We start from the raw sequence: 12,501 nt of genomic DNA, 5'->3' as shown, positions 1-12,501 counted from the left end.
AATTCACTGCGGAATACCGAAGGGATTCCCGGACTGCAGGAAGTAATTTGTTCGAGGCCTTGCCAGGTTGGAAAATAAATTCATGCCAATGGCGAGGAGAAAATAGTTCTAAGTACTCGCTATCGCGGTGCTGAGGAACCGTATGGTATTGCGCCACATCACATGGGAAGCACTATTGGTGAATTTACATGTGCGTCATCTGAACGCGTATCCTGATGAGCGATGTCGAGTCTGCATCTGCATTATCCTCTGAGGGACGCTGATTATGATCCCCAAGCCTTTTTTATGTAATTTCATGTAGTTTTGTTTTTTACAATGGATTTTAATAAAGGTGATATTTTAGAACTATTTTCGTTTGTGTTAGTTTGCAGTAAATCCGGTTTCCTGCAATCGTGGAAATATTAGTTTAAACAAACGGACATATGCAAATTATTTTTAAATACTAAACTTAACCAAGACGTTCCACGGTGGGCCGTGCATTGCACTGGTTGTCGAAGGATATTTCTGTATTTCTCACGCTTTTGTTGGGACTACTGGTATATCGTAATACCATGAAGTAAGAAGTGTAATTCTACTCATTCGTCTTCTAAGCTATTTTTCCCGGGAAAGTGAGGCTTTTTTCCCATTCAAATTTCATGCAAAAGAGCTTGGTAATTTTGTGCCTAAGATCTTTGATACGACATTGCATTAATTGTAACTAAATACTGCAGGTTTATTTCGGATTGCGGAAAAAGATTTACATTTCTGTGCTCAACATTTCCTGTGCATTTAGGGCATCAAAGTAACCGTGTAAACGTAGGATTTCTTGTTTAATGCCTCTTTATTAATAAAACAGCTCCTTTTCGTTTTTATAGACGTTTTCTACAAAATTTAGTCTCATTTTCTAGAGATATTAGTTTAAAATAATTGGTTCATGATTTGTTCGACTTGAAACTGTTTTATTTGCATTGATCTAGAGAAAGTTTTACCTTCCTCAGCGGGAAGAATGTGGGCGTATAGAATGAGATTCCTTCCATTCCATTGCTTGGCTAATAAGGACCGTGCAATCCTTGACTTCGACTCAAGGAAGTCGAAGGTTGGAGACCGTTGGGTGAAATTCACCTTCATCCGCAATTAGGACGGATTCCCAGGAAAGTATCGTGGCAACGTATCCCATTAAACGAAGGACGATTTGGCGGGCAGGAAGAGTAAAGCGAAAGATTGTCGCCGGATAGAGAGATTTCAGCGATGTTGGGGATGGATAAAGATCAGCGTTATGCGTATGAATCCCAAAGTAAGGTTTAGATTTTATATTGAGAGGAAATGAATTTTGCTTTACCTTCAACTTTTCAAATAACCTTTTAACCATAAATGTGTGATTTCCTGTGTTAATTCAAATGAGACATGGTTTTGTATATCGTCACACCGATGACGCTTCAATTAAAATTGCCCTATGTTTATAAAAATAATATCACCCCCAATTATTTATCCCATCGTCATATCTATTTTTCCTCTGTAGGCACCTTTCTTGACTTAATGAAAGTAGATTGTGGATTCCATGGTTTCTTGCTTGTTCTAACTCCCATTAATCCCATACTACGGAATAACAATAATATCCTAGTTGTATTATGAACTCTCTACTCCGTCACAGCGATTACGTTTATACCGTCAACTTTATTACCGTTTATTTAGCGGAAGCAAAATATACATGTCGTTAACCGAAAATGTGAAAGACTTTCGGTGTTCGGGTGGTAGAATTAATTTTAAGTTCATTTTTATGGAGTTAAAAAATATTAATTCACTATCCAACGAACTTATCCTCCCGGCAAGGTTGTCATCAAATGGTAACGACAATAGCGCATGTAGGATATCATTGTGTGGCGAGTGACGTTAATAGTTTCACTTGTTTCAGGAATAATAAATTTTGGTAAGCAGTGGTGACGTAAGATTTTTCCCAGTTTGAGGCGGCCGAGGGCCAACTGACGTCCAAGAACGTCTGGCGAGTGGCACTGAATATTTTTTTCCCGGCGCAAAAATAACTCTTTGTTTACTCTGAACGCCCTTGTCTTCCTCTTCCAATGCCTGCATGATAAAAGTAATGTCAAATGCGGCCACGAAACGTGAAAACATTCGAACAAGGTTGTAGCCTCCATCTCCGTACATGACCGCAAAGCTGGAACATTGCCTTATCCGTTTACGTACGTTATGGGAACAGTTAATGTTTAAAAGGATCGTCAAGGCGCTTTCCTAAATGGCTCCAAGGTTTACTGGTCTCGAGGAATATACATACCCTAGACTCCTCACTGTCAACGTTGAATAAGAGTATCTGTCGGAGAAGTTTCCTTTCGGCATTATGAATGATATTCGTCTGCTATCGTTTTCCATTTGTGTGTAGTCCCGTAGTCTTATGGAGAAATACAATGCGTAACTCTTAACCCTTCCTCAACATGAGCTATCGGTTTACGAGGCACCTTGGTATTGACATGAGAAGTCTGCCGTGCTGTTTACTGACTGAACGTCTCCCGCACGTAATTTGTTTTTTCTTCGGAAAGAATGGATGCACCTCGTGCACTGAGGATCCCGATCGGTTTTTTCCCCGCCGCCTCACCACCGCGGAGCTTCTCCTCCCATCGCTGGGCGACTTTGGGGAGAGAAAGCTCGTTTTATTTCATAAAAAAGTATACGAGAACTTGTTTCCGAGGAATGGACGTAGCGCCATCGTCTGGTTCCCAGCCTCCTCCTCTACCCCTCTACGTCCCCCGTCAATACCCTCTTCTCCGCCTCTCCCCCCCTAACCTCCGAGACTGGATGCACGAGAGCGCACGGCCGTGTGGTGTACTTCTCATTTCCCCCTCTGTCCACCTCCTCCGTCACCAAATCACGTGCGTTTCTGCGTGCGTGTGAATGGGCGAAGAAGTCCGCCTTTATTTCTCTTTCTCTCTCCCTCTCTTTTCCCCCATTCCTCCGCCTACCCCCGACCCACGCCACCGGTCGTCGAATTATTCCTGCGCTATGATTTTCCTTTTGAGGAACGCGCGTTGCTGTTTACATTCCGTCATAGCCTACCGTCGTGGTGACAACGAGGTGAGGCAAAGTGGTGGAGGGAGGGGGGGTGTGTGTATGTGAGAGAGAGAGAGAGAAAGAGGTTTTAGTTCGCCGGCGAATGGGGGGGGGGACGGACGGGAGGAGTAGCGTGGGTAAGGGGAAGGGATAAGAGGCTGCGGGTGACTCGTCTACAGTGGAATGCGGGAGGAGGGGGAAGGGGGATGGGGGACGGAGAGTGAGAGAGAGGGGTGTAGTTAGGAATTTCCTGGCGGAGGAGGGGATGGAAAGGTGGAGGCGGAGGTTGTGGCCTGTTTCCAGGCGTTGATGCATTACCGTATATATCCGATTGTAAGGCGGAGTTATTTTTCCGTTCATATTTCTCGGTTTAATGAAAAAAAATGGGGTTTGTCTTCCACGCGACGGGAGTGAAAGGTCACTTGGGTTTTGTATAGAATAGGAAAGATGTCTTGTGTTTCTGATTAGTGTTATGCTGTTGTCTGTCTGCCCTCGTTTGTTTTAAGGCTGCGTGCATGAGAATTTCAAAGGAGGGAAAAAAGGGAGTGTTCTTGTTCAACGCCTCCGACTCTCACTATGTCGGTTCGATTAATTTTTGTTCTTTTTGCGTTGGTTTTTTTTACAAATGGTTTTCACACAAACGTGCTCGGGAGTGCCGTGCATACCAGCACACGTATTTAATTCTAAGGTGCTGCAATTGATGGATATTATTCTGGCGTTATTAGTTGGGAAAGTTTCCTCCCGACTTCCAAGTATAGATATCTCTGCCAAATGACCGTATTGCTCGCAAAAATTCAAAATTTCAGTTGTGTTAAGGAAAATAAATTGTGTGATTCAACTTTCATTCTTGCGAAAATAATTGGTGTCGATTTTTCGGTTGTTTAGCGGTTTCGTTAATTTCAGCAGGAAGTTAAGTGGGAATGTAATGCGTTGCCCATCAACGAACGATTCCTGTGTGGAGACTTGAATGAAAAAAAATGAGGACTAGTCATGCAAACGATTTCCGCATCATAAAGTTAAAAAAAAACATCCAAAGTTATGGAAGTGTTACGTGGGATCAACGAAAAAAAAACATGGTTCTGAAATAAGTTCATCTTAAATTAAAGACTTAGGCGTCATATTTCAATTCCTACTCTCCAGTTGTGACGTTTGTGTTACCAATTCTCTTAAAACTCGAGTTATGCTGGGGAAAAAGTTGATGAATATAATGAATAATCCTGCTGAATAATGCATAAAGCTAAGGTTTGAAAAAATCAACGAAAACACGAGGATATACTCACTTATCGCTTCATTCCGGTGGACTCCTCGCTTGTGAAGTATTATTGCGTCCATCGTGAGAATTATAACTGGAATTTAAAATGAAATCTTGGCAAAATAGGCTAGGAACTCGGCAATTATCCATAGTATTTTATGGTCAACCGCGCCAACTTTCACAACCTGTTTCGAAAAATACAATAGTATTTGCGACGGGTTTAAATTACGATCAGCGGATGGCTTTGAGAAGCTTTGCTTTAACGTAAACGGCTTTGCGTTGTTAAACTTAAGAATTTAAATGCCATTAATTTCGGTAGTGAAATACTTTAAAATGTACACTTTGAAATCCGTCGTTTATGGCGTAATTGTGTTGAATCTTTTCGTGCTCAGTTGAGACACAAATAACTTGAGTATGTCGCAACCATTTGTGTTCTTTCATTCAACGAATTTGTGTTCGTATCTCAATTCATCTAGCACGCTTTTATGAAAGTTTGACGTTCTAATGTCTGAATCAGCAAGGAAGAATTAAAAAACATTAGGAATGTAGCTAACTGTATCGATACCAAGAATGGAATTATTCTTAAAAAGATAAAATGGAGTGATTCATTTACGTTGTAATCAATTTGAACTGATCAAGATTTCCCAAATTAATTCTTTTCGTTATAATTTTACTTTTTATCCTAAAAGTTATCGTTCACTTCATTTTTGGGTATATTCGCTTGGGAATTTCGTGTGAAAGTCTGAAAAAAAATTTGCTTGGACACGTTACCGTTTGATGTGAGTAAAGAGGAATACTTAAATGGCGTGCCTCACTGCGACGCAAATGTTTCCCGCTCTTTTTCGTGATCGATTGGTCTTAAGACGGAGTGTAGCGGGGTTTATCTTCCACTCACACTTATGTCCTTATTTTGCAGGTTTACCAAGCCACAGACCTTTGCGGATTGTATCGGCAACGAGTTGCCCCTCGGATGGGAGGAGGCTTTCGACCCACAGATCGGCGTCTACTACATCAATCATGTCAACCGTAAGTACTAACGTTTACATGGTTCATATACAGTCCTCCGCTACGGTGTGTTCTGGGGGTTTATTCCACCCCAAGTATACACCTTGAAAATCATATGTTACCAAAATGTAAGGTACTAATGGAGTAGCAGTATAACTAAAGCAATGGACATATAGTTTACTAACTGCCTACTTGTAGTGCGGGGTCAAGCTTCTGAGTACTATTCTGCTCATGAAAGGCGAGCTGCTAGTAATGATTAAAATACACTAGATGGTTTGGTAGTGTAATGACTACATGCTGGGCTACGTAGTATAAAACGTTTTCTTTGAACTGCTCTGAGAGCAATTATTTTCATCCCCTATCATTCGTGGAATAGATGATATTATAAATCCGTCGACACTGCAGTTTTTCTCTTTCATTTCATGATTTATTCTACCAGAGTACGATTTCAGGAGTACTATTACATTTTGACTTTAAAATGTCTGCCTCTTAAGAGATTAAGTCTGCAATTTAAACGTCGGCTCCAACGTTGTTACGTTATATAAATATAAGACAAGTCGATCTAGCCTTCCTTCTGATGACATCGCACGCTAACTTATACCTCACTTTACTTTGTATCCTAATTTAACTGTTTGTGTGTGATTTAGGAAGGTAGGAACGATTGAATCCGTTACGTCATTTTAATGTCCCTTTCACCGAGTGATATGTCGAAGTCATTAATTTTTCAAATCTCTGTTTTTGATCGTTTTTGAGACCTAAGAAGGAGGGTGACAGTCGTGTTTGTGTGTGTTCATGTATATGCCAGAGAGAATTAATAAAACGAATTGTCAAATGCGTCTTTAGTGTGTTAGTATGCGTGGCGCACCATTCAGTAAGAAGGATATCTAAGAAATATCATCTGAAAAGAATATTTAGTCCTATATTTGAGGGGAAAGGTCTTTTTTTTGCATTTTTTACCCTTAAGCCACAATGTCCTAATACATTTACACAATACCCCGTAAAGGCGTGTGGCGGGGGTTGCCAGGGTTTTAAGCAGGGGTTACCCCCCCCCCTTAAAAGGGAACAAAATCACTCGCAAAATCAACATATCCTTGCAAACCTATACCCACAGTGGCGTATACATTCATACAAAAATCCTTTCAACTTACAAGCATGCAAATACCTGTACTATCTCCTGGCAAACAATTGCACCTTAGGATAATACAAGTAGGTCACTAAATATTGTACCACTAACCTTAAAAAAGTCAATCAAACTGTTATCTAATGCTTAAAAGTGCTCTTCCCTTAAGCTGCTATTCTTACTACTTTGTTAACCAAAGCAGGCGACCCAGCCTCCTAGGAAGAAACATTTGTTTAACAACATACAATATAACATATAAGGTTCACTAGCCAGTGCGGCTAATCTCCCAACTCTGCTATTTTCCCTGAAAAACGTAGATTGAAGACGGGAGCCTGTTAATTTTGTGAGAACATAACTTACCTAAGTAGTTAAAACCTTAAAAATTGTATTATCGTAAAACAGCTTCTGGCGTTACTTGGTGGAAAATCTTCATATTGAAATTGAAATTAAACCACCTCGCTTTTCCACATAGAACACATTAACACATCGAACACATTAGCACATTCTATGTGGAAAAGCCAAGTGGTTTAATTTCAATTCTAAATGTATCATCGTGTAATTTAGACGATGACGCAAGAATCTACATCTACGTGGTACACTGCAATCCACCACTATGGTGTCAACATCAGTCGTGTTGCACACGCAAAAAAGTTTTGTTTAATGTTTAGTTCCCAATAAATTTTGAAATACTCCTCTAGGCATACTGGATGAGCTACTTTCACTAGGTGGACAATGAAATAAAGATTAGATTAATTATATTCAACAGATTCTGGCGAGATGTAGTGGAAGTTCGTCATTATGAGAAAAACAAATTTGCACTTTCCACATTTAAATCTGTGGAAAAGTGCAAATTTGTTTTTCTCATAATTAGATTAAATATTTTAATTTAAGAAATACCTTTTGTCCCTGGCGCGGTTCTTTTCTGTATGTCTGATCCTATACTGTTCGAAATGGAGCAGGATAAGCGATTTACGCCATAAATGAGATCCGATGGTGATGTCGTGATAATAATTTTTTACTATCTCAGGTCTTTCCGATGCTATTGATGTCCCAAAAGAGATCGATTGCATCCTCACCGACTCTATATTCTATTTTCAATTTACGGTACCATACAAGATTTGAAACCGATGAACGCCGATAGGTATACACGGAGACTTAATCGTTTGCTATAAACATCTGTAATATGCGGTTCACAACGTGTTGTTTTTGACTCGTAACATTTTTATTCGAACGCACTTTCCGCGATTCATTTAATATCTTGCACGTGCGCCGTGCGTCATGTCCGATATGAACAAAAAAATCAGCGAATACCCGTTCACCCACGCCATGCGGTTGATTCATAATTGTGAAAGGAGACGAAGACCCGAGCACCAAAAGCAGGACTCTCCGGTATAAGATTTTCATTCAGAGGCATTTTGCTTACATTTTAACATTTCTCTCATCATTTGTGTGAAATTGCGTGGTATCCCTTTCACCATCAACGATTGTTTTCTAGTAGTTCGAATGATTGCCCGTGTTGTTTTCTGATTTTGTGACCACGAAATGTGCGAAGGAAAAGAAGGGGTGATTAGTGATATTATCATGCATGAGCTACGTGAAGCATTTTCGAGTAGTTGTACGTGCTTTTCCTACGATTAAGATGAGAAAAAAAATGATGAATTTCGGTTTATCTGGCGGGCAGTTTCACTCAGTTATACATTGGGATCTCACGGAACGTGGTGTAATGCGCGAGATGAATTCTTTCCCCTGTAGTCAATCATTCTACTAATGCGATTTGTATTCATTCAGTAGGGTTGACGTACATACCACCTTCGTGCTTCCAGCGGCTCCCATTCCGGCATTAGAATAATCGTGTTAACCCTTCTGTGACTGTCCATAGCGATTTTTAGCTGAACGAGCGAACATGTCTGTTATTTGGTTCGATTCAGAAATAGATTCTCGTGTGATGACTCTTAAATAGCCCTCCCAAGTGCCACCAAAAATGCGAGAAACGTGAAACACTTGGACACGTCAAGCGTTGTCGTTTCCTCATTTCTTTGGCGTTGTGTGGCGCTTATTCGTGGATTTGTCACGGAGGACATGAGGGATCGTCTGAAAACCGCCTTCAAATGGAATTCGCGTGTGACTGGCGTCCGAATAATGTCCGGTGAATATATACGTAGTATGGTTCCTCGTGCGTCCTCTCTGCGCACGTAGCTATTTCATTTTTCGCCTGTGAAAGTGGCCAGGTACTGCTGTCAATCAGTGGCACATGTATGTTACACCTCTTCGGGATGTTGTTCACAAGTGCCACCGACTGACAGCAGTAAGAAACGGGAAACTACTGTGATTGGGTCAATTGCAGTTGCAGACCTTTTTGCACGCATGCTATTCCAGTCCCGTGAATGTGCGTCAATAAAACTCTTGAGAACCCGGAATTAGGTGATCAGGATGCAGTAATTCGGTTGTAAGAAATGTTTGAAATAAAGCACGTCATTTTTCACCACGCCATTATATGATTTTAATGATGAAGTATTTTATGCTTTATGTATTGTAAAGTGAATTTAAATACCTCTCTCTGAGTAAATATGAAGACCGTAACACTTGTTTGCGGTTTTTTTAAGCCTTGCTCTGTTGGAAAAAAACATTTCGCGTCAGGAAAAAATCCCGGGGTGGTGAAAAAGCTTCTGCGATGATTTCAATTTTGTTGCTTGCTACTTTAACCTTAGAAATGCAATAGCCTTTCTTTATTTTATTTTACTAAGTAATGCCGACAAAAAAACTCGACATCACATTCATTTTCAGAGTTTCTCTTGATGTTATTCCTGATGCGAGACTGCCAATACAGACAGTTTCAACAACCAGCTCGATTTTTTTTGCCTCGCCCGATTTAGTTTTTCCTCGCATATTTCTGTGATTTTTGCCTTCCACAAGCATGAATACTTCTAAAATATTTTATCATCAAATGGATGACATTCAAAGAAATCTCATACATTTGAGACGGCTTTTGAAAAGGAACAAATACACTATCACAATATTGCGTGTGCTCCAAAAGTGACACGTATGGATATTTCTGCAAGCTCTATCAACTTCTGTAAAAATCGATAATCAAAGAATATTCACGACCCCTTTTAGACAGGTTTTATTGAGGAATGGACAGTCCCAATATTTCGCCTACACAAAAAGCATTACCATACCGTCGTAAGTTATTTTAGCGCTAGGTGCACGTTTGTTGCAATTTGATGGACTTGTGTTACCATCACACACACTCACTCACGTTTATATAAAGGGTTAATACCTTTTGACCTAAGAGAACGAATACATCTTTAGATCTCATCCCTCGGTCTTTATCCTTCGTGGCCACATTCGCAGGGATAACAAAGTAATTTAATCCACAGCATCCAGGCCCACTGATCAAATTTCGTAGCGTGTGTGGCGACCTTAAAGGATTTAAAAAGGGCGAACTAGTCGCTTTGATTTTGTCTCTGAATGAGAATGAATAAATATTTATTTACGGAATACGTGCATTTTTTCTCCCCTAACATTCAATATCTGTCCCTTCTCTCCCTTTGTTTGCGGGAACTTCCCCTTCAGGCTTGTGGCAGCCTTTCTTCAGTCTCAACACGTATGCAGTCTTAATTTTTTTCATCTCCTACTTCCAGAATCAACCCAACTGGAGGATCCGAGGCAGGAGTGGCGGGCTATCCAAGAGGACATGCTCCGCGAATACCTGCAGACGGCGCAGGATGCTCTGGAGGTGAGTGTTGCCCCTGTTCGATCGGATTTCACGAACAACAGTCCATGCCCGCACTCGCGAGTCATGTTCCGATTTGACCGTTATTTATTTCCCTCCCGCCAATGAGAGTCATCAGTAATCTGTGGCCAAATCGGGAAGTTGATGGTGAACAATGTGCCCGCCAAGGCAAGGTGCAGCGAATATGAACAGCCATTATGAGTCGTAATCAGTGAATGTTATAAATATTGGGAATAGCGGCAGATGAAGTGTTCGAGAAATGGGAAAGGTCGGTGGGACCGACAATAATACTATACTTCTAATGCCATAATATGGAAACAACCTTAATGTAGGAAATGAGACCACTCTTCTCCCCAATGAAGTTGTGGTATTGTGTATGTAACCTCGTATTTTATGTATGTAGCCTCTTAAAATAAGTCGGTGTAAGGCTAATGAAATAACCCTTGTTGTAGCCGATGTACACAATTTACACCGAGGCGTAATTTCATAAGTCTCTCCAGCTTTGAAAAACCCATCGTTTTCCCAACCCTGTTGAAAATGCTTCTAAAGTGTCTTCGGTGTCGTAAGCCAATATCTTCAGATACTCAGGGGCATGCTGATCGGTAAGGATGAAGGGAAGATCATCCGCCAGGGCATAACGATCCGTTCCATTAAATGAATCTCATTTTGGGCCGCGTTCGGGAACGAACGACCGCGTTACTGCTTCAGCCGTGTTGAAGCGACGCTTGATTTCCCACGACTGCTTCACGTCTTCGGCGGTCGACAGTTTTCCTTATGAAAGGAATGCCTCGGAGCCCACGCGTTTGGCCCACGTGCACATTCCTCTCGTCGCGAATTGACGCAAATTGAGTTCTAAGAAGCCGGGCTCAAATCCGCCACGTTGTCGGGAATTGATCCGCGGTGGTCCAGAGAGGACTTATTTTCTTAGTGATTCGCGAGGTTGTTGAAAGTGGCTTAAAAAATTAACGCGCTGACATATTTTTCAATCTTCGCACTTGGAGGTAAAAAAAAATAGGCGCTGGCAGCCCTCAACATCCGCCTCCCCTCCCCTTGGTTGCCGTTTTATTAATGGAAAGTTTGCATTCCGTATGGTGATTGGCCAGTTTAAACTTCTGTTATTGTGGACATTATTCTTTTTTTGTCGAGTGAGTACTGACCCCTCCACTTCGCGGTGAGTTTAAAATGTTATCCGCGCCAACTTTTTGATGAAGCATGCAAAAAACATAAAAGCGATATCGTTTGATCGTAAAGATCGTCATAACTATCGTCGTCAGCGCATGAGAAATGGCATTTTCAGAAGTGTGGAACTTGTTTCTGTCTCGTTTTTTTCTCGCATTCCTTGCGGGTAGTGTTTCTTTTACTCAGCCTCTTGCGGTTTAAATGAAAGCTTAATAATTTTCAAAATTGATTAGCTTGTCAGCATTTTTTTACTTTTCAAACTAGAAATTGGTAAATTTCCCATGATGTTTGTACTATTGCTCGCCTTTATTCAATTTCCTCGTGGGATTTAAAATTTAAGATTTTTTATAACATCTGCTATCTTTTACTAACTTAAAAGGCTTAAATGAGACTAGTGCGAAGTTTGAACAAGAGTCGAAAATCAAGTAAAGACACGTGAAAACCTGTGGGAGACCGTGGATTTATTATTCACTTTAATTCCACAGTGGTTTTGGCTTTTTGAAACCGTTCTGAATTTCAAGCCTTGAGCACTGAGGTCTTCCTTGGGATGGAATTTTCTTTTCTTGAAATTTAGATTGTCCTTTGAGCAAATCGAAGATCATTCATAGTTCTCACTCTCGTCGTTATTGGCGAGAAGGTCGTGCTTGCCACTTTGAATATTTCCTAATGGGGTAGCCACAGCAACGTGTGCGGTTCGCTGTCCTTTAAAGCTTGTTTTGTTGCTTCAATCCATATAAATGCTTGCCACGGTACACCTTTAAGAGTTGGAAATGGGTGGGAAGAAGGGGCCAAGGTCATTCTTGATAAGTCATTCCGTGGGTCGGCTTCGCATTCGACCAGTATGATGGATTATGGCCGTGTTTATTCTTGGAAAATTTGAACTCATTTTGCAAGAAGCGTTGCCCTTACGCGCAATCACTTGCTGCATGATCCTTAATTATTTCACAATGAGCCTATCGTGCAGAAGATCTGGATAATCATTTAGTACATATATTTGTTATTTATTTGTTAAATTTGATTTTTTTAAATAGGGACATTACAATGTCGGATAATTTTCCAATTTATTAAACCTCTTGTTGATATAAAAGCCGTTAGAACTCAAGAATTCATGAAGAATTTTGATGGCTGAAAACAGCAGCTTCTGTTGAAACTGTAAGATGGATATGAAGTGGA

The 12,501-nt window shown here is 40.7% G+C and overlaps 1 protein-coding gene across 1 annotated transcript in view; it reads left to right on the top strand.

The window, feature by feature from the left end:
• kibra (WW and C2 domain containing protein kibra) overlaps positions 1-12,501 on the top strand; it is a 75,622-nt gene that overhangs the window by 34,570 nt on the left and 28,551 nt on the right. Inside the window, exons 2-3 of the mRNA XM_071596297.1 lie at positions 5,208-5,317; positions 10,058-10,152. Coding sequence (XP_071452398.1) covers positions 5,208-5,317; positions 10,058-10,152 — 205 coding nt within the window. The remainder of the gene's footprint in view (positions 1-5,207; positions 5,318-10,057; positions 10,153-12,501) is intronic.

This window comes from Hetaerina americana, unplaced genomic scaffold (assembly GCF_022747635.1).
Source record: "Hetaerina americana unplaced genomic scaffold, ioHetAmer1.1.p SCAF_8, whole genome shotgun sequence".
Taxonomy (NCBI): domain Eukaryota; kingdom Metazoa; phylum Arthropoda; class Insecta; order Odonata; family Calopterygidae; genus Hetaerina; species Hetaerina americana.
The sequence above is the reverse complement of the archived record's forward strand: the minus strand, read 5'-3'. Positions and strand labels throughout refer to the sequence as shown.